We start from the raw sequence: 21,146 nt of genomic DNA, 5'->3' as shown, positions 1-21,146 counted from the left end.
TCTCTCCTCCCCTTCTCTCTCTCGTGCGCCGCTGGTGTTTTCTTCTCTCCCCTCTCTTGGCTCTTTATAGGAACGCACCGTCTGTTGGCTCTACAGAGTCTTAAAGCAAAGCACCGTCTCTTGGCCGTGGGTTCCGCCTCGTATGGCCCGTGGATTTCCTTACTAGCTTTCTTTTTCAATACTTGTTCCGCTTCACCGATTCAAAACTTTCAAACTTCTCAAAAACTAGATCCAAAAATCGAACTCCTCTGTGAAACGGTGCGTTTTTTTTTTTTTTTTTCTATTTTGACAATTAGGCTGCTATATTTTTTCTATATTATTCATGTTATGAAAATTCATTCGTTTTTACGTTAATTTTAATTTTGCAGGACACTGTAGAAAATGCTTTCGGGGGTCAAGTTTATACCTCGTGATCAGATTGATAAGGTAAAATTCATTAATATTCACTGTGCTTTAATTCATTATTAGTGAAGTTACTAGGTTAGGATAAAGTTTGATTTTTTTGTAATTTTTTTGTTTGGTACTAGGAACAAAATGAGCACTCAGATGTGAAGAAGAAGAAATCTAGTAGTAAAAAGGAAAAGCGTAGGAGAAAAGAGAAGAGTTCTAGATACGGTGGTAGTTCTTCGGATGATGATCTTGAGAGAATAAAGAAAGGGTCTGGGAGAAATAATAAATGGTATTCGTCTGAGGAGTATTCGAGCGATAGTGGAAGCGAAAGGAGTTCTGATAGGGATGAAAAGAGGAGTAGGAATACAAGAAAGGATAAGAGAGGTAAAAACGATAGTTCAGGGGATGAATTCAATGATAGGTCAAAGAAAGGGTCGAGGAGAAAGAAACGATATTCATCATCATATTCTTCATCTGAAGAGGAGGATCAAAGAGGAAATGCAAGGGATAGAAGGAAAAAGGGTAAGGGAATCGGTAAGTCTTTTTTATGAGTGATTGATGAATTTTTTTATTTGGATACTGATTAATTAAATGTTTTTTTTTTGTTGCTTTTGGTTTGCAGATGATGGTGGAGGATCTCCCTCTTTGAAGGACAAGGAGATTGAGAGGAAAGAAATGGGATTGGAGTGGATGCTTAGGCCTGCATTTAAGCCTGATAAGAAACCTTCAGTACCTGTTGAGCAACCTGAGGAGCCTCCTGCTGAAGAGGTATAGCACTTGAGCTGTTGTTATAACTTTAATTTTTCTTTGATTCTGGTTTAATGCAAAATAGATCTGTAATGATGGAAATTTTAATTTTTACTTTAAAGGAGAAAATATCTTGTCAGATTTCCAAAGCTCTTTGTGTTTAGACACAAATTCAACTCTTCTATTAATTGACTTGATAAACTTCCTTCTCTTTCTTATTTCTGAGTTGCTTAATTTGTGTTCACTTAGGAGTGTTAGGAGTGTGTTTGCATGTATATCTGATTCATGGTTGAGTGGAACACATGCTTTAGTTGCTGCCTGTCTTTGTTTGTTAGTAGTGCATGATAAATAGCTGACAATAGGACATGCACTGTCTACCAGATAAAGAAGGTGAATCCCAGAGAATTGAATCCATATCTAAAAGATAATGGAACTGGTTATCCAGAGGAAGCAGATGAAAAAAGTTCTGGTGCAGACCGACTTTTATCTTCTTCACTTGTCGGGGATGGAGGTGCTAGTTGGAGACTTAAAGCTTTGAAGCGTGCAGAAGAGCAAGCTGCTCGAGAAGGACAAAGGCTTGAGGAGGTAAGTTTCTACAATGTTATAATGTGTATGATTTAAGGAAAAATTGGAGTACTGGAACGGTGCTACCTTCATTTCATACCATATAAGCATTACTTCATTATACTTCACTTGTCGAAATTATACAGGTTGTGCAAGAACGCTGGGGTTCTCTTGATATACTGGCTGAATATGGAGCATCTTGTAGAGCTGCTGCACCTCGTGCTCACCTACATGCCATAAGAAATAGAAAGCAAGGGCAAGATGAGGAGAAAGAAAAAGTTGCAGGCAATGAAAGCGGAAGAGATTCTAAAAAGGTACTTGCAATGACACCTAGTTGGGTTCCATAGTCTGGTAGTATTAAAATGTAAAATTGTACAGAGTGAGTTCATTCTTCCAGTTAAGCAATGGTAGATATGCTAAGCTTCCCTACGGTTTTGGTTGTCAGAACACTGCTCGAGATTATTTGCGGGATGTATCTCTTCGACATTCTGACATGAGGGCCCCAAAAGTCCGTGATTCATTATCCTGGGGAAAACGAAAAAGCCAAAATACTCCTGCTAAAGATGCTGGCATTATATCTTCTGCAAATAAGTTTGCCAATGATGGAAACTTTATGCAAGAATTTCTTTGTAAGCAGGGCACTGATACTGGTACATCTGGTTCATGTACAAATCATGATGGAAATGTGAACTCAGAAGTTGTAGCTGCAGAGACAAATAAAACAATTGAAGCTGCTACACTGCTTAAGGAGACTTTGAGCACAAACCAATTGGCAGCTAAGGCTTTGCAGCTTCGAATGAAGGGAAAGCATGAAGAAGCTGAGAAACTTCTGGTAAGAAAACTTTCTGCTTTGACGCTATGAAAATTTGATTTACTGAGGGCTTTCTCAAACACTTGCCTAAAATTTGGTATAGAAAGATGAACACTGAACCAAATCTTTAAATTCAAGGTTATAAGAGTCATTTACTTCACTATCAAACTTTGGTTATTTTTTTGCACTGAAGTTTCTCCTGTCCTTGAGGGTAACAAGTAGTTGTACATTATGATCAATTGTCTAGGTACTGGAATCTCATTTTCCAGTGCAGGACTAAAAGGTTATAAATTTAAGTTTTATGCAGAGATGCCATATACATGAAATAAATTGATGTTCCAAAGGGAATCTCATTTCTTGCTTATATATTAACTATGGGCTTCAGCTTTTGTATCTATAGTTAATTTCATTTGTTTCAATTTTGTGTCATTTCTATCAGCTGGAAGTTGAGAGCATGAAAGCAAAGCAGAGCGCTGGAGATCATACAAATAAGCAGCAGAATGTCGACAGTGGAAGCAGGTAATTTTTCATTTCTATGTTTGGTTTTCCTTCTCCAGAAATGCTGTTTCAAAGGAGCTTAAAGCAGTAAGTTCATAGCTTGCTATTATATAATCGGTTGGGATAGCAAATTTGAGCAAATCGCAAAGTGTATAGGTTCTCTTTTCATTTCCCTTTTAGAAAATAAAAAATTGAGTTGCCTTTGATATTGTAATATTTTGTGCCTTGCATTTCGGTATCTCTTAACATTTTTTTTGATCTTACAAAAAATTTTGCTTTTATGATAAACAATTTTTCTATTTTATCTAGATATGTTGTTCATGATGTCTCAATGAGAAAAAGGAAGGATGATGATGATACTGATAAGCATCTAGCTCGAAGAATAATGCACAACAAACAATATAATGTATCTGGTCAGGCAGATGATGAATATGATTATGAAGATGGTCCAAGCAGAAAGTCTCGAAAGAAGGGTGGGGGAAATGATCAGAAGGTCTCTGGAAATAATATTTTGTCAAGGCGTATATTGACTCAGCAAGAGCGCTGCCTTTTCTGCTTTGAGAACCCAAACAGACCAAAACATCTTGTTGTTGCTATAGCCAATTTTACTTACTTGATGTTGCCACAATGTCAGCCTGTTGTGCCAGGTCACTGCTGCATCTTGCCAATGCAGGTAGTCTCTATCCATGGTATCCTCATCTCTGGCTTTTGTGCTTTAATGCTAACTACACTAGACTAGTAACATGTTGAGTGGTCTTTTAAGTATAAGTCATGGCTTTGAAGGATTTATATATTATCAATAGTCTTTCCATTTGCATTTCATGGCACATAAATTACTTATCTGTAACATTGAAATATGAAGCAGAGTTGCTCAGATACCTTAAGAAACTAGGAGCAAAATGAACTCATTTGGGATGTGTTGTAAAGCATGATACAGTGATTTCATGATTTCATTTATTTGGAATGCAGAAATGAAATGACGCTTACATTGTTTCTTGAGCTTTCCTCAGGATGTGTCCTAATTTGAAATGCAATCCTTTTGCCTTCACAGCATGAGTCAGCCACAAGAACAATTGACAATAATGTGTGGGATGAAATTCGTAACTTCAAGAAATGCTTAATTATGATGTTTGCCAAGCAAGATAAGGAGTTGGTGTTCTTGGAAACGGTGATGGGCTTGGCGCAACAACGTCGCCATTGTTTGATTGAATGCATTCCTATACCACGGGAAATTGCAAAACAGGCTCCTGTGTATTTTAAAAAGGTTAGGTTTCTTCTATTCATTTTATCTATTGTCATCTGTGTCAATGTATTCACTACAATTGATAACAATGGTGGTGGAGATAAAGGCAGCAGCAGCTTCTGTTGTTCTTGACATAGGAACTTGATTTTTCTCAGAAGTGGCTCGTTAACATCTACTCAGCTGAGTAGCACTGGATTATGCAATAGATTATACAGTGCCTTTGTCATCTGTGAATGATTCTAAAAGAAATTTGTCTCAGGCTATTGATGAAGCTGAAGATGAGTGGAGCCAGCACAATGCAAAGAAGCTCATCGACACAAGTGAGAAGGGATTGCGTGGTTCGATTCCCAAAAACTTCCCATACTTCCATGTCGAATTTGGTCTAAACAGGGGATTTGTTCACGTAATTGATGATGAAAGCCAATTCAAGAGCAGCCTTGGTCTCAATGTTATTAGAGGCATGCTACAACTGCCAGAGGAGGACATGTACCGTCGCAGGAGGTATCAATCTGTGGAGGATCAAAAGCAGGCTGTGGCAAGTTTTGCGCGCGACTGGGAACCTTTCGACTGGACAAAACAACTTGACTAAGTAGGAATTGCAGCAATCCAGCGAAGTTGCATCCAGGTAGCAATCGAAAGCTCAATGGGATATTTGGCATTGGCATCCTTACCTACAATTGTTTCATGGCGGTCATGAATATGATTGGCATTTGACGCGGTTAAAAATCCAAGGGTGTGCCCGCAAATGGGTACTCGAAGCCAGAATATGCTTTGTAAATGTAAGTTTCTTCATATATATGTAAAAGAAGCCCCAAAAGGGCTTTCCTACTTGACCACGCGGAGGCTGTAGAAAAAAAGAGAAAATGTATTAAAGAGAAAGAGAGCTACAAAGAGGTCCGTCCGTTGCGCACTGACTATAGTCTAGTTATTTTAAAAAGAAGGTTCTATAAAATAAAAAAATAAAAGTGAGAAGGCCAGTTCTGTTCATTTTATTGTGATTAAATTATTTTGAAATTCTGTTATAATTCTTTTAGGAAATTTAGTTCGGGGGATTAGAACTTAGTCGCAACATGAACATAGTTCATTTTTTTGGGTAATTAGTTACTTTAGGACAAGAAACTGATGAATCTCGTGCGAGTTGAATACTTCGGTCTCTCCGCCGACAGACCACGAAACAGCTTTATTTTATTCTCCAGTGAAAACTGTGGAGTTGATGGATCTCAGTCAAACACGTCACGTTTCACGATGTTTGGTAAGAATTTTGATGTTAATCCAACGGTCACCCTTGCCTTTAAAAGGGCAAAACATTGCTGTCCATTATAAACAATTTCCTCTTTTTGTTTCCGGTATAACGGTAACACCGATTCGCCAACTCATCATACCTCTATAAATACAAAACCTTCCCCAACGCCCCCTCGTAAACCCTAGATCTCACCAACCCTTCGTCCCTAAAACCCTAAAATCCCGTCAAGTGCCAGTTTTTTTGTTCGCTGACTGCGGGGGCTATCAAGGGTTTCTGTTCGGATCCAGTTCTTTTGTTTGGACAGAGTAATCACGGTCGATTAGCTTTTCCTCTGTTCTGTTTGGATTTGGATTATTAACAGATTTTGTTTAATCCACCGTGTTACTCTGTCCAAACAGATGTACTGGTTCATCAATTTCTTTCTCAACCTTTGATTTTCTGTTCCTTTGATGTTTCTAGATCTTGATTCTTGCAAGAGTGGTGAACGCGTTGGCTTCGGTCTGTCACGTTCGTCGTACGTGTGCTCATTGCTTTCCAGCTTCGAGTTACGCCTTTTTCGATATTCGTTGTACTTCATTTCTTTCTATCTGTTTTTAGCGTCTGGTTTTATTCGCTAACAGAAACAAAAAGTAGTAGTTGGATTTCTTCTGCAAAGTAGTAAGTATCGTGTAAAGATTAAGAACACAACCACGGGAATTGAAGGATAGAAGAAATCGGGGATCGGTAGCCATGAAATCTTGTTGGCTGTTGTACAACTGACAAGGGATAAGGTTCTTAGGACAACATTGGCGAGTTGGGTTTAGTCAAAAAATGAAATCATGCATTCTGTAAAACAGAGAAAACCGCAAGAATCACACCAAAAAAGTCTCAAAATTTTCAAAAATGTGCATGATTATGTCTTGGTATAATTCAAACTGAACGAACTGTAAAGATTCTGGTTGGGCTTCTTCTCTTGCGATAACAGGCTACAAATGGTAAAGCCCGGTTCAGTTCAACATAAACCAGAAGACTGGTTTGATATATAAACCGGTATCAAGTAAGAAAATATTAAACCAGTTCAACATTTAGAGCTTGAAATGTGTCCAAATAGACATACTTATATGTTATCAAGACATACCCTAGGTTTTTATAAAATATTGAATAATTTAGCAAGTGCAATGTGCAAAGTCAATGGCACTTAATCTTTGTAGAGCCATTTGTTAAGGCTGTCAACATTAATCTCCATCTGATCTATTTGGTTATCCAGAATTCCTCGAAAAAATTCAAATCTAAATCTGATTATATTTGAGTTGACAAAAAATAACTAAAGAAAATTAAATTCAAAATATTCTGAACAACTCGAACCAATTTTGTAATAATTTACACTTAACTAGAGATACATTGAGTTTTGTGTTGATTAGAATACAAAATCTTATTTAATTAAAATTATAATTTGTGTAACTTGAACCAAACTCGCATTTCAAAAACGTATTTGATTAGCATTTTAATTTGTATATTAATTTTAAGCTTCTTCTCTCACCTTAAATTTTAATTTTATTCTATTTTAAATTTTTGTATTATAAAAAATAATATATATTTAAAATTAAATTTTTTATTAAAAATTATTATCTATAATCAAGTTTAGGTAGCAATTAAGTACTTTAAGACTATCACCTGGTCTTACCAAAACTCGTGATGAGTAGTAGATTTTACTACTCAAAATCTAGCCAAATCTGATTATAAGCATAATTTGAATCCAAATCCTTTATCCACATTCCTTTCCCCAACCTTCATAAATTACCATGCGTCTGTTTTTTTTATTACTAATTATTAATACATGTTTAATAACTAAACATGTATTAACCAATAATAAATACCAGACATATGACAACTTAGGAGAATTGGAGCAAAGAATGAGGTAGAAGATTTAGATTTCTAATCTTAATTAATCAAGAAGAGTAAAAGAAAATACCCAATTATAAAGTATTCATTAACATCTTTACATTTAACATTAAAAATTAAAATGATAAAATTTATAATTAAAAAATTTCACAAAATTCAAAATTTAATTATCAGTTTTATTTTAATCCAACAAAAAAACTGAAGATGCTCCAACTTGAACGATCGCAATCCACCTGTTTCTGGCCTTTACCCTCCAAGGATTTTACTGTTGGAACCCGCCGCCAGCGTAGTTATAACATCAAATGTCAATCTCTTCGAACAGGGCGCCTTCCTCTTATAAAATCCAACTGTGCAGTTCGACTTATTAGTTCAACAACTTATTGCATCCCTCCCTCTTTCATCATTAGACAAACTTACATGAAATCATTACCTTTTCAACGAATATCTCTTCTTTCATGTTGCTAAAGAGAGCAACTTCTTCAAACAATGCAGCTCAAAAAACGACTACCAAAACACAACTCTCTCTCTCCTCTCTTTTCTCTGAAAACCCACCTCAAATATCTTCATCGAATGAGGAAAAGACCACTGTTTTGGGTCCAAACAAATTCGAGTATTATATCAGGCATCAATGTAAATCAGGTAAAATCAACCTGTATGATGCTTTAAGTTACTTTGAAAAGTTAATAAAGGTTAAACCTTTTCCATTTGTTGATACTTTTAATCATGTATTGAGTTCCGTTTTAAAGCTTAGATGTAACTCGGATGTGATTTCAATGTATAGGGAGTTGAATTATAGGGGAATTAAGCCAAATCTATGTACTTTGAACATTTTGTTGACTTCTTGTTGTCATTTGAGGCAAATAAATTTTGGGTTTTGTGTTTTGGGTGATATAATAAGGAGGGGCTTTGAACCTGATTTAGTTACTGTTGATAGATTGTTGAAGGGTTTATGTATGGAAGGGAAGGCTTTGGAAGCTGTTCAAGTTTTTGATAAAATAAATGAAAGAGGGTTTCAAGGTGATGTTTTTACATATGGAATTCTTATTACTGGCCTCTGTAAGATTCATGAGACGAATTTTGCTCTTAAATTGTATAGGAAGATGGCAGAGAGGAATTGTGGGGGGACTTTGGTTATATATAGTATGATTATTGATTCTCTTTGCAAAGATAGGTTGGTTGATGAGGGAGTGAATATGTTCTTTGAAATGGTTTCCAAAGGGATTAATCCTGATGTTGTTGTTTATAGTTCTTTGATTAGTGGATTGTGTAGTTTAGGTAGGTTGAAGGAAGCTGTAAAATTTTTTGATGAAATGGTTGGTCGAGGGATTGCTGCTGATTTGGTCATGTACAACTCTTTAATTCATGGTTATTGTCAAGTGGGAATGTGGAAAGAAGCCATGAGAATTTTCAATCGAATGGTTGAAGAAGGAATTTTTCCAGATGTAGTAACCTTCACGACTTTGATAGATTGTCTGTGCAAAGAAGGGAAAGTGGGAGAAGCTCATAAAATATTTGTCTTGATGAGGCAACAGGGGAAGGAGCCAAACTTATTTACTTATAATTCACTCATGAGTGGATTATGTATGGTAGGTCAGTTAGATGAGGCAGCCAAGCTTTTTGGGATGCTTGCAGATCAAGGTGTTGAGCCCAATGCTTTTAGCTACAATATAATGATTAATGGCTATTGCAAGAGTCGGAAGATTGATGAAGCTTTCCAGCTTTTTCAGGAAATGCACTTTCAGGGTTGTAAGCCTAATGCAGTAACCTTTAACACACTTATAGGAGCACTTTGCCAGGCAGGGAGATTGAGAACAGCAGAAAAGATGTACCATGAGATGCATGCTTGTGGTCAATCTCCAATATTTTCTACATATGTTGTAATGCTGGATGGACTATGCAAAAATGGTCATATTGATGAGGCAATAGCTCTTTTCCATTCCCTTGGAAGTACCAAGTACAAATCTAGTATTGAGCTTTGCAGTATACTTATAGATGGAATGTGCAGAACAGGAAGATTGGAAGAAGCAATGAATATGTTTAATGAAATCCCAAAGAAAGGCTTGGTTCCTGATGTTGTAACATATAACATAATGATCAATGGTCTTTGCAAGAAGGGGATGTTACTTGAGGCTGATAAGCTGCTCATTGACATGGAAGAAAAGGGTTGCTTACCAAACTCCATTTCCTTTAACATCATCATTCAAGGTTGTCTTCAAGAAAATAACATCCACAAAGCTATGAATCTTCTAGGAGAAATGCGTAGGAGGAATTTTGCACCAAATGAAGCAGTCACTTCAATGTTACTACACCTTGCTGTAGAGGATTCCCAGTGTCTTGCAGCCCTTGAGTCACTTCCAGATGCTCTCCAAAAGGATGTTTTTTCCAAGTAAAATCTGCATAATGTGAAGCGAAAGATCCTCAAAGGTTATAACTTAGATGCCCCTATAACATGTGTAGTACAACTACAATTCAATTCTTCCGGCGGTGGCCATTTGATGTAGAGATTTCTTTTTCTTGGTTTTTAACAATTTAAAGACCATGTATTAGCTTTATATTTTTGTACAGATGATGCACACTAGTCTCTTTTTCTTTTTTGATAAATAACTTATGCTAATGTTGAACGATATCTATCTTAAACCAATTTTACAGTTTCATCCAACGGAAGTTTCAAGTATTTTACCGGACGTTGTACTTTCTCTTGCTTATTTCTTTGAGGTTAACACTTTGTGACTTTCTTAAGCAGTTCCCATGGAGGTAATGCTAATGCCAAGTTTAATGCTTTAGTTTTTTCCGAATGCTATCATTTCCTTTCCCCTCATAGAAAACTCCCGACCCTTCAGTTTCAGCTTCATAGCTTCCTCCGTCAAATGCATTTTTTGGGTGAATTCGAACCTTTTGCTTACTTCGAGTTGCCATTGTAGAAACTCCAGCCTTCCATGTACGTGGATATAGAATCAGCTTAATCTGTATCCCTATAAAGACTCCATTCAGTCATTGTAATTTCATAATCTTCTTCATTATCCCTCCCCTCTAAAGCATAAAGAATGGATGCAAATAGCTGTAAAGGTAATTAATTTTAAGCTTGTTTAAGGCTTTCAACAATGTTTGTATTGCCAGGAGATGACGATTGACTGTTAGTTCCACGTAATAAAATTGCTACCCTCGTATGAGAAGAGAATAATCCAACAACAAATAATAATTGTACCACATATATAAATTCGTTTGCCGCCCTGCCCTAGGCTCCGAGCCTCAGACACCCCGTATTTTTTCACCCTTTGAAGAAAGCTTGTCAAAGAAACATACTTGAAGGAAGTTCTGTTCTTTCAATTTTCAACTAAACTCGTTATCAAGACGCCTTCCCTTAATGTTGCTCAAGAGTAAAGCTTATACGAACCATGCTGTTCAAGGAACCACTAAACCCCTTAGCTCTCTCTCCTCTCTATTCACCAAAGACCCTCGTCAAAATTCTTCACAAAAACCCAAACCCAGATTTCAAAACCCAGAAAAAGGCCACCTTTCGAGTCCCAAAGAGTTCGAGTATTTCGTCAGGCATCAGTGTAAATCAGGTAAAATCAACCTCAATGATGCAGTCACCTACTTTGACAGGTTAATAAAAACTCAACCTTTACCGTTGATTGAAACGTTTAATTTTGTATTGGGTTCAGTTTTAAAGCTTAAATGCAATTCAGATGTGTTTTCAATGTATAGCAGGTTGACTTATGAAGGAATTAAGCCAAATTTGTATACTTTAAGCATTTTGATGAGATGTTGTCAATTAAGGCAAATAAATTGTGGGTTTTGTGTTTTTGGTGAGATTATAAAGAGGGGATTCGAGCCGGATTTAGTTACTGTTAGTATTTTGTTGAAGGGTCTGTGTGCGAATGGTAAGGGTTTAGATGCAGTTCAAGTTTTTGATAAAATGCGTGAAAGTGGATTCCAAGGGGATGGTGTTACGTTTGGGATTCTTATTAATGGCCTTTGTAAGATTCGGGAGCCAGCTTTGGGTCTTGAATTGCATAGGAAGATGGAAGAGAGTAACTATGAGGGGACTTTGGTTACATATAGTATGATTATTGATGCTTTTTGTAAAGATGGGATGGTTGATGAGGCAGTGGGTTTGTTTTTGGAAATGGTTTCGAAAGGAATTACTCCTGATGTTGTTGTTTATGGTTCTTTGATCGATGGGTTGTGTCGTTTAGGCAGGTTGAAAGAAGCTGTTAATTTTTTTGATGAAATGGTTAGTGGAGGACTTACTGCAGATTTGGTCATGTATAACTCTTTGATTCATGGTTTTTGCCAAGCCGGAATGTTGGAAGAAGCTACAAAAATTTTCAACTTGATGGTTCGAAAGGGGATTTCTCCAGATGTAGTAACCTTCACAATTTTGATAGATTGTTTATGCAAAGAAGGGAAGATGGGAGAAGCTCAGGGGATACTTGATCTGATGATTCAACAGGGGAAAGAGCCAGACATACGAACTTATAATTCACTAATAAGTGGATTCTGTTCAACAGGTCAGTTAGATGAGGCAACAAAACTTTTTGGGTTGATAGCTGATCAAGGTCTTGACCTCGATGCTTTTAGCTACAATATAATGATTAATGGCTATTGCAAGAGTTGGAAGATTGATGAAGCTTTTCAACTGTTTCAAAAAATGCATGACAAGGGAATTAAGCCCACTACAGTGACTTACAACACGCTTATAGGAGCACTTTGCCAGGCAAGGCGAGTTAGCACTGCACAAAAGATGTTCAACGAGATGCATGTTTATGGTCAATTTCCAATATTATCTACATATACTGTCATGTTGGATGGGCTATGCAAAAATGGCCATATTGAGGAGGCAATGGATCTGTTTCATTCCCTTGAAAGTACTGAGTACAAACCTGGTGTTGAGTTTTTCAGCATACTTATTGATGGAATGTGTAAAGCTGGAAGATTGGAAGAAGCTAGGAAAATGTTCATTGAAATCTCTGAGAAAGGTTTGGTTCCTGATGTTGTGACATATAACATAATGTTCAGCGGCCTCTGCAGGAAAGGAATGTCATTGGAGGCTGATAAATTGCTAACGGAGATGGAAGAAAAAGGTTGTTTGCCAGACTCCATCTCATTTAATATCATTATTCATGGACTTCTACGGGACAAGGAGGTCCAAAGAGCAATGAATCGTTTAGAAGAAATGCGTAGAAGGAATTTCTCACCAGATGAAGCAGTCACTTCAAAGCTGCTACGCCTTGCCATGAAGGATACAAAATGTCATGCAGCCCTTCAGTCACTTCCAGTTCCAGATGTTATCTGAAAAAGGTGGTGTTGCATGTAACACTAATACCCTGTGAAGCAAAAGAGATTCTTCCAAGTTCATTGAGTTTATGCTCTCTGTACATTATTAGGGGATTTTTCTTTCAGCACTCATTTTTTGTTTGAACTTATTTTTAGCAACTTCAATTCTTTTACTGTATATTAACCACTTTTTCATTTTTCTAGTAAATACAAATCAAATGATTTTAGTTCATGAAGTGTGAAGTGCTAATTATAAATTTTGCATGATGCTTCACTTTCATCTTCTTGTTTCTTTTTCTTTGGGGGGTTCTATTTGTTTTCTTAAGCAGTTGTCCTTGTTATTCAGCAATAAATACCATGCTCTTTAAAGTACTTACAGGATTTGCTCTAACTCAAGAAACCCTACAAGCTTCTGCTCAGAATGATGGGTATCTCTATTGCTCCTTAGAATCTTGGTACAGTTGTTAAAAGAATTTACAGATATTCCAACGAAAGGATAAATAAAAAGACAAAAGGAGAAGCAGGGCTGGCATAGCATTGCGTGCCAGATTCTACATTCAACTACATGCTACTTGCGAGTAGCTCTCTTACGACCACGACCCCTGCCTGCTGCTGCTGGAACATCCTTGCAAGTGCTTGTAAGATTCTTTTCAGGTTCTTCTTCACCTCCCTCAGCATCACTTCCAGTATGGTAACTCTCAGTTTTGTCAGTGGAATCTTCCTCTTCCATCAGAGCTTTTCCTGTAGTTTCCTGTTTTGAAAGCTGATCTCGAAGCTCCCTGAGTTTTGCCTTCTTTGAATTCAAGACGCCAAGGAACTAGAGACAGGAGTAAAACGAACTCAGTCATTATTATTTGAAGGAAAGAAAAATGAAAAACTGATAATAGTGTAGTCTATATTCAAATAGAGCTTTATCATATCCATCCTTTACATATACATAAATTTTTGTAATATTTGTGAAATGAAATTTATACTTTTTATATAATTACACTATTATTTTATTGAAGCTCAGTAATCTTGTTAATAATTTTTTTCATTGAAGAAGTTCATCATTTCATCTTTCTTTTATCCCCACTCCACCAAGAATGAATTCCTGGATTCACCCCTGCTTACTCTGTCTAGGCACAAAATGAACATAAAAATGTAGAGACACAGAACTCAGCAGTTTCTTTCTCACAACCTGGCTGGACAGAGGTATCTTCCTCGATCCTCTTATTGCAACAAAAGAGAAGCCTTTGTTGCTAAACCTTTTCTCAGGTAAAAGGTCTGCCTACCAAGAAGATATCAAGCATAAAATGGCCAGGCAAATCAGCAAACAGTACTCATATATGTTCCGAACCTAATAGAAATTGACAACATGACAACATTGGGAGGGAAACAGGCAGCCCAAGGGAGACTTGTAGAACATATTTATCAGATATGGCTGGCAAATGTGGCTGTCTCCCTGAACTGTTGGAGTAGAGTTGATGTTGAACTCAAATATAAGTATGGGACAATAATTCGAAATTTATGCCAAAAATAATATAACAAGAAGGATGAACATGTCAAATATTTTTAAGTAACACACACCTTTGCATAAATTTCTGATTCAAACTCCATCTTCTCATTGGTAGATCTCTCACTTTGTTCTAAACATTTCTCAGCTTCCACTTTCAGCTTCTCAAAGGATTGAGTTTTTCTAAAAACTTCTTCCTGCAAACACACACACACACACACACACACACACACATGTTTCTCAAACATTAATTGTTTCCTATTAGTATCATTCTGACAAAAGATTAAACATATCAAAGAAACATAGTAATTAACTTCCAATGGGAGCAATAAGAAACACGGACAATAGATTGTTCAAGTTAACAAGACAATGGCAAATTAATCCTACACTTAGCCTAATGTTTGCGTCCATAAGAAAGTCCAAAATTCCTCCTGTAATCTTCTGGCTATCAGGCGACGGCCGGAATTTCCACCTCCATTCCAGCTTAGTCCCTTCCTTTTCGAACGCCCATGAAAGCTACCAAAAAGAAAATGGAATCACCACAAACTTCAAGTTTGAAATTAATCAATAATTGAATTTTATTCTCGTCGAAACCCTCAATATTCAAATTTTCTAGCGGAAAAACAAAGTTCAACTTCTCAATCAAGCAAATTTGAAGAGGAGGAAAAGCTAACTCTTTTGTGGTCGTCGCCAGCATCAGCGAATCGGTAGACCGAACCGGACTGTTGGAACCCTAAATAACGTTCGGCTAATTCAATGTACTCAGTGACCGGCTGATCCCACTGAGCCGCTCTTTCCTTAACCTCCTCCTCCGTTGCTGCCACACGACAATTTCAAATTTTTCAAAAGAAAAAAATAGTATCAAAAGCTAAAATCATTAAAATAATAATAAAAAAAGAAACATTTCATTCTTTCATCAAAAATAAGATCAATTAGTTAGTGGCTACCGTTGCAGACCCAAGCGTGGAGGCCGTCGGTGATGGAGATGTCGAAGTGAGCGTCGAACCACGTGCCTTTGACGAAGATTGGTTCAGTGCTCGGGATCTCTAGCTTCAGGCAAGTGTGTCTCGTCGTTGAACTTGAACTAGTTTCCATTTTTCTGTTCTTTTTTTCTCTTTTGCTTCTTCGCAAAGAGTTTGTGGAGTCTTCCCGCCTTCTCTCCCCTTCTTCTTATGCTACTATTTGTAAATATTTTCCTTTTTTTTAAAAAAAAAGAAGAAAGCTTATCATGTAATCTTTTGTTTATTATGTAAATAATAGAATAAATAGAAATTTTATTCTATAATTAAATAATTAATAAATTAAATTAACAAATTTTATATTAAAAATTATTATATATTATCGCATTCGAATAATATATATTTTAAAATCACAACTCAAATTTTAACATACTCATAATAAATTCGATTATAAAATACATTAATTTTAATTAATCATATTAAATAATATAGATAAAATATTCTAATATCTTCCTCTTCTATTCAAATAGTGACAGGTCAAAAATATCTTTTTGCTTATTTTTATATATAAATCTTATTTAATGTATAAAATTTATTCAATTTCGAGGGAAAAATACAAAATTTATTCAGTAATAAGTAAAATAAAAAAGTGAAAAGCTATAAAAAGATAATTAGGCATCGGCAACTGCTATTACATGACAAAATTGCTTGAAAATTAAAAAGATTTTCACGTATAAAAGTTTGCTTGAAATTCTAAAATAATATAGCAGTCTAAAACTGATTTTAGAATTTGCTAAATACCCATAATTGAGTTTCTTTACACAAGACAACAAAGAGAAGCGACGTCGGGTTTGCACTTGCCCCAGAGAGCAGCTCTGTCTTCAATCGAACTCCCAAATTATAATACGCTAATACATTAGTAACCATCCAAAAAACTCCAAAAACCAGTAAAAAGAAAAGGAAAAAGAGATGTGTTTGAGATTCTCTTACTCACTCTCCCTACCTCTTCTCTTTCTCTTCTTCCTTGGTTCCATTCCTTCAATCTTAACTCAACAAAATGAAGACCCAACAATCAAAACCATGCAAGATTTCTCTGGGTACCCAGTTGTTGAACCACCTCACCCTTTTGTATCAAACTCACTTTCAGTTGATGCTCAAACTCTACAGAAACAGGTACTTGTAAAAACTAATCTTTTCCTTTTCCTTTTATAGGCCTCTAGGGAGTGGTTTTAAATATGGGTTTTTTGTTTTATGGGGTTTAATGTTGTGAAATGGGATGGTTTAGATTGATGAGCTATCAACTTTCTCGGATACACCTGCCCCATCGGTTACTAGGATCCTCTACACTGAGAAAGATGTATTGGCTCGCAGGTAATGTAACGAAATTTTCATTTCTTGGTTTTGCTTTCATCAAAAGACTGAATCTTTTTATGTGGTTGCTGCTGGTGCTGAGTAATTTTAGGAATAATTGTAAATAGCAGGAAATGAATAGGCATATTCTTTTGCGATGAAGGAGCATAGGACTTGGCACAATGTTTTTTCATGTGTATATGCTTTCAATTTTATCCATTTTTTTCCCTTACCTGTATCTTCATGTAAATTGTTTGCAACATTTTAACTACAGGTTCATAAAATATTTGATGGGACTAGCTGGACTGTCTGTCAGAGAGGATGCTGTTGGTAACATATTTGGTCGGTGGTAGGTTTTTGCTCCATTTTGATAATCCATTTTTCCCATCTAATTAAGATTTGTCTTGTCATTATTATTGCTGGGGATTCAATGCCACCTCAAATAAGTGATGCTGATTATTTACCACTAGGTATCTTTTTTTATGTAATATTTTAATTCATTATTTTTCTGCTTAGTTCTCTATTCATTTGTTTGATTGATTCTCTCTTCCTACTTTACTATTATGGCTTGAATGTCAAATGGGGCTTTATCTTGGTTAGGCCAGTTACACTAATGTTGATTATTTTATACTACCCACTGTTGCTAACTCATTGATAATGAAATGCGTCAATCTTCACGTCGATAATAACAAAGTTTTAAGAATAGGTGGCTGTTTTTCCATTTTACAAAGAGCTCCATGATTGATTTAGTTGTCCTTTTTGTTCCCTTGCTCTGTCACCCGTTCCACTGATCTAATATCTGTTCTTTCTCTCCCTTTCACTTGATTTCTAATTTGCATTTGTTCTTCAAACTCACACTAATATCTATACCTTCATTTTCTTTGACCACATGTTTTGTTCCTTTCATTCTGATTCTGTAGATGCTTTTTACCATGCAGGGATGGCTATGAACCAGAGCTTGCTGCGGTGGCAACAGGTTCTCATATTGATGCTATTCCATACTCTGGGAAGTATGATGGTGTTGTTGGTGTTTTAGGTGCAATAGAAGCCATTAATGCACTAAAGAGGTTTGTGATTTTTTATTTCACCAATGTAAATGTGAACCTTTAAAATCCTTCCACCCTAATGCAAATGGTTATGAATATAATACAATAAAATAGTCACTTTTTAAAATATATTATATGTTTTTACCTAAAAAATTATCGTCATTATGATAAATGTATAAGCTTTATGTTAAGATCTTTGTTTTTCCAGTTTACTACATTGTGGCTAAAATTTTTGTCCCACGATAATGGGATCTCCATAGGTCTGGGTTCAAACCTAGAAGGTCATTGGAGATAATTTTGTTCACTTCCGAAGAGCCAACACGCTTTGGGATCGGCTGTTTGGGAAGGTTAGTATGAACAAATAGTATGCATGCACAGTTTTTTTGGTTTATTTTCTGTTTGAATCTCCTGGCACCATATCTTTGCAGATTTAAGTCCTGAATATTTGTCTTCAAAATATTATGTCTCACAGCTGGGACTCATTCATGGACTCTAGTTTGAAGTCTCTGATATGTTTCTTTGATGTGCAGTCGCTTATTGGCAGGTGGTGAGGCACTTGCTAAAGCTTTGAAGACAACAGTTGATAGTCAAAACATATCCTTCTTAGATGCCGCAAGATCTGCTGGATATGCAAAAGATCAAGATGACTTATCCAGTGTGTTTCTGAAGAAAGGCAGTTACTCTGCTTTTGTTGAGCTGCATATAGAGCAAGGGCCCATTCTGGAGGAGGAAGGTTGCTCACTTTTGACTGTCACTGCTGTCTCTTTCTTTCAATATCTGAGGCTCCCCTAATCTGCCTTATTCCTCAATTCAGGTGTATCTATTGGTATAGTAACTGCCATTGCAGCCCCTGCAAGTATAAAAGTTGATTTTGAAGGCAATGGTGGGCATGCAGGTGCAGTCTTGATGCCAAGCAGGTGAATATTATCAATATTGAAATTCTTCTTTCCTGCATGCTTCAGAGTGTAATAACACTAGTGCCACCTTGTGCAGCTTTCATGTTTCATTGATGCTGTGCATATTTTGTCTATATAATATATGCTTGTGTTAGAGTAATTTGGTTGACTTAGATTTTTTATTGTGCATGAGATCATCCTTGTTATACTTTTGCTAGAATGTGATTAAGTCAAAAAGATCCATAACCTGTAAATTTATTATAAAGTGCAGAAATGATGCAGGACTGGCAGCTGCTGAGTTAGCGCTATCTGTTGAGAAACATGTACTGGAATCTGGATCAATTGATACTGTTGGTACAGTAGGTAAGTCCAGAGCAAATATTTTTCTTTTCCTCATTTTATCTTATGCAAAGTTCTTGTTTGTACTGAATAAAGCTTCCTCTATTTCAGATAAATAATCTTTTGTGGACCTTCTATAAATTTAGAATTTCTGTTTTCCCAGGGATTCTAGAGCTGCATCCTGGAGCAATCAACAGCATCCCTAGTAAATCACACCTCGAAATTGGTATGTATCATGTTAATGAATATTCTTCCAGGAGAACATAAGTTTACTCTGAGAATGTTTAGTCTCACAGGTTATTTGTGCAATACACTATCTGTCCCTTATCTATATCAAGAAAACCTACTCCCAAAAAGCTGGAACCATTATTTTTTAAAATTTTTATTTATCACTTCACATATATGAGGTTGACCTTGCCCTTGGATAATCTGGGCTATGTCTGGACTACTATGTGATGATGTGATATGTTTTCTTTTGTTATTACTTGTGTTGTCTTTTTGGCAGACACACGAGATATTGATGAAAAGAGAAGAAATGTCATTATTGAGAAAATCCATCAATCTGCAATTGCAATTGCAACAAAGCGTAAGGTCAACCTATCGGAATTCAGGATCATAAATCAGGACCCACCAGCCCTTTCTGAAAAATCAATAATTGAAGCAATGGAAGCTGCATCAAAAGAGCTGAACTTGACGCAAAAGTTTATGATTAGCAGAGCTTACCATGATTCATTGTTTATGGCCAGGTAAGGGAGTGAGAGATGTTTAAAGAAAGATATTTAGCAACTAATTCTTTTGCAAGCACCACACAATGTTGTACAGGGCTGAAGATCAGGTCCCTGGACCCATCAGATTTGTAACTTATGAAATTAAAAAGAAAAGCGGGTATGAGGAAAAGAATTGTCCTAGTACATAGAACTCTGCAGTTGCTATGTCTTATAGAGTGCAAACTTTATGAGAATAAAAGAAGGGTAAATGCTTGACCTTAGCATTCCAAGATATTGAATCATAGAGAATATCAGGCTTCTGAATTCTGTTAGATGATACTATCTTCAGATGGCTTTGGGGGATGTGTTTCATCCTGGAAAAGGCACTGGAATTCTCATGATCTAAAACTGGCATCTAAACTTTTCATCCTATCCTTCCTCCCATGCTGGAAGAAAAGATCCTGACTTTGGATCCTGTTCCTGAGAGTAAACTTTCACTTTAAGGGAAAGGCCTGGTTGAGGGGTTAGTTAGAAGAGCGACAATTTGCGATGAATACACAATTGACATGTCAAAGATTCATAAATCACTCTTGTCATCATTGTTATCATGATTGTATGCTATAAGTAGCTGCTGATTTCACATTTCAATTCTTCCAGGATATCTCCTATGGGCATGATATTTATTCCATGTTACAAAGGTATGATTTGTTTTCCTGTTGCTATATTTCAAATATTCAATTTTGCTTTTTCAATTAATCCTTGTAAACCAATTGATTACTGTAATTACAGTATTGCAAAATGTCATTTAATTCACAAGTTCTATGTCACTGTTGCTTTAAAATAGGTGCCTAAGCAAGCATGCTGGTTTAAACCAGACATCTAATGTGGCTCTGTATTCCAAAAGAATATGAGAAACTGTAGCTAGACACAGTAGCAGCTTTTCTGCATATGATCATCAAAACAAGCTAAAATATTTTTAATCTATTTGCTTTTGCAGGTTACAGCCATAAGCCTGAAGAATATGCCTCCACTCAGGATATAGCAAATGGCGTCAAGGTGTTAGCACTAACCCTCGCCAAGTTGTCCCTGCGATGATGTGCTGTTTATAGATTTTGTAAACTACCTGCTTAGGCCTTCATAGAGGTCAATGCTGTATTCTCCACCCACTGTGCCATGTAGAACTTTGTGTCGGTAATTTCAATAAAGAACTTTGTCATGAATAATTGCATCGTACCATTTCATCTCAAAACTATGCAACTTTCCATCATGTTTGAGGATCCAATCTCAAAGATAATGGAACTCCCAAGTCTTAAAAGGGTTGTATGCTTAGAATAAAATGTTGGCTTCATATCCTACAAACTATAAAGAAACGGAATCCAGCTCCACGTAAGTGGTTTAGCGGCTCCAAGCCTCCACCATTGACTGATCGTCTCAGGTAAACATGCAATGCTTTGATACTTACGGCAAACATTTGGGGGTTTCGATACTTATGACTAATGGTTTTTCAAGCTCTGACTTTGTCACACACTTGTCCAAAAATGCAGAGATTTTTTGGTTTTTGATACTTAAAGAAACAAATCATCCCTTTTTTTAGAACTTCCTCAGAAATCTGCTTGTTTGAATTTATCATCTGCCATAACCCTTTCTCTTTGCTGCTCATGCTAATAGAATAACAGTGCTTCTGTTAACTAACACGA

The 21,146-nt window shown here is 36.3% G+C and overlaps 4 protein-coding genes, 1 long non-coding RNA gene and 1 pseudogene across 7 annotated transcripts; 5 read left to right on the top strand and 1 right to left on the bottom strand.

Moving 5' to 3' along the window:
* On the top strand, positions 1-5,240 carry LOC18603140 (CwfJ-like family protein). 2 transcript variants are annotated; one of them, XM_007034949.3, is made up of 11 exons: positions 1-258; positions 369-426; positions 528-912; positions 1,013-1,158; positions 1,519-1,722; positions 1,848-2,015; positions 2,147-2,533; positions 2,952-3,031; positions 3,320-3,683; positions 4,062-4,274; positions 4,513-5,240. In XM_007034949.3, the coding sequence occupies exons 2-11, from the start codon at positions 382-384 to the stop codon at positions 4,840-4,842; spliced, it is 2,322 nt and encodes a 773-aa protein (XP_007035011.3). In that variant the 5' UTR covers positions 1-258; positions 369-381; the 3' UTR covers positions 4,843-5,240. The 2 variants fall into 2 exon arrangements, with proteins under 2 accessions (XP_007035011.3, XP_007035009.3); XM_007034947.3 differs by having other exon boundaries at positions 528-924.
* Positions 5,241-5,545: 305 nt separating this feature from the next.
* On the top strand, positions 5,546-6,573 carry LOC148763375 (uncharacterized). Its single transcript, XR_016025912.1, has 2 exons — positions 5,546-5,810; positions 5,956-6,573. It is a non-coding gene; the product is annotated as an uncharacterized LOC148763375 (long non-coding RNA).
* A 1,009-nt stretch (positions 6,574-7,582) lies between these two features.
* On the top strand, positions 7,583-10,036 carry LOC18603139 (uncharacterized; annotated as a pseudogene).
* A 523-nt stretch (positions 10,037-10,559) lies between these two features.
* On the top strand, positions 10,560-12,889 carry LOC18603138 (uncharacterized). Of its 2 annotated transcripts, none has more exons than XM_007034945.3 (2): positions 10,560-10,983; positions 11,089-12,889. In XM_007034945.3, exons 1-2 carry the CDS (start codon positions 10,742-10,744, stop codon positions 12,674-12,676), a joined length of 1,830 nt encoding a protein of 609 aa, XP_007035007.1. In that variant the 5' UTR covers positions 10,560-10,741; the 3' UTR covers positions 12,677-12,889. The 2 variants fall into 2 exon arrangements, with proteins under 2 accessions (XP_007035007.1, XP_088661636.1); XM_088805510.1 differs by having other exon boundaries at positions 10,805-10,943.
* Positions 12,890-13,067: 178 nt separating this feature from the next.
* LOC18603137 (DNA repair protein XRCC4) lies at positions 13,068-15,348 on the bottom strand. The gene is made up of 5 exons (XM_007034942.3): positions 15,100-15,348; positions 14,827-14,969; positions 14,540-14,668; positions 14,227-14,349; positions 13,068-13,474 (listed from the first exon to the last, which is right to left on the bottom strand). Exons 1-5 carry the CDS (start codon positions 15,245-15,247, stop codon positions 13,226-13,228), a joined length of 792 nt encoding a protein of 263 aa, XP_007035004.3. The 5' UTR covers positions 15,248-15,348; the 3' UTR covers positions 13,068-13,225.
* Positions 15,349-15,960: 612 nt separating this feature from the next.
* On the top strand, positions 15,961-20,672 carry UAH (ureidoglycolate amidohydrolase). Its single transcript, XM_007034939.3, has 12 exons — positions 15,961-16,284; positions 16,397-16,482; positions 16,736-16,810; positions 17,400-17,528; positions 17,768-17,854; positions 18,038-18,240; positions 18,322-18,424; positions 18,675-18,766; positions 18,906-18,968; positions 19,248-19,488; positions 20,107-20,147; positions 20,447-20,672. The coding sequence occupies exons 1-12, from the start codon at positions 16,081-16,083 to the stop codon at positions 20,542-20,544; spliced, it is 1,422 nt and encodes a 473-aa protein (XP_007035001.3). The 5' UTR covers positions 15,961-16,080; the 3' UTR covers positions 20,545-20,672.
* The last annotated feature ends 474 nt before the right edge of the window (positions 20,673-21,146 follow it).

Source organism: Theobroma cacao, chromosome 4, assembly GCF_053813885.1.
Source record: "Theobroma cacao isolate CCN51 chromosome 4, ASM5381388v1, whole genome shotgun sequence".
Taxonomy (NCBI): Eukaryota; Viridiplantae; Streptophyta; class Magnoliopsida; order Malvales; family Malvaceae; genus Theobroma; species Theobroma cacao.
Note: the sequence above shows the minus strand (reverse complement) of the source record. Positions and strands in the feature narration are given on the sequence as shown.

Coding starts and splice junctions, on each gene's coding strand:
- UAH (XM_007034939.3), top strand. CDS start 16,081: ATGTGTTTGAGATTCTCTTACTCACTCTCCCTACCTCTTCTCTTTCTC. Junction 17,855..18,037: donor GGGATCGGCTGTTTGGGAAG/GTTAGTATGAAC, acceptor TTTGATGTGCAG/TCGCTTATTGGCAGGTGGTG. Junction 18,767..18,905: donor TGATACTGTTGGTACAGTAG/GTAAGTCCAGAG, acceptor CTGTTTTCCCAG/GGATTCTAGAGCTGCATCCT.
- LOC18603137 (XM_007034942.3), bottom strand. CDS start 15,247: ATGGAAACTAGTTCAAGTTCAACGACGAGACACACTTGCCTGAAGCTA. Junction 14,669..14,826: donor CTGGCGACGACCACAAAAGA/GTTAGCTTTTCC, acceptor TCTTTTTGGTAG/CTTTCATGGGCGTTCGAAAA. Junction 13,475..14,226: donor AATCAGAAATTTATGCAAAG/GTGTGTGTTACT, acceptor TCCTGTCTCTAG/TTCCTTGGCGTCTTGAATTC.
- LOC18603138 (XM_007034945.3), top strand. CDS start 10,742: ATGTTGCTCAAGAGTAAAGCTTATACGAACCATGCTGTTCAAGGAACC. Junction 10,984..11,088: donor GCAGTCACCTACTTTGACAG/GTTAATAAAAAC, acceptor AATGTATAGCAG/GTTGACTTATGAAGGAATTA.
- LOC18603140 (XM_007034947.3), top strand. CDS start 382: ATGCTTTCGGGGGTCAAGTTTATACCTCGTGATCAGATTGATAAG. Junction 925..1,012: donor GAAAAAGGGTAAGGGAATCG/GTAAGTCTTTTT, acceptor TTTGGTTTGCAG/ATGATGGTGGAGGATCTCCC. Junction 3,684..4,061: donor GCTGCATCTTGCCAATGCAG/GTAGTCTCTATC, acceptor TTGCCTTCACAG/CATGAGTCAGCCACAAGAAC.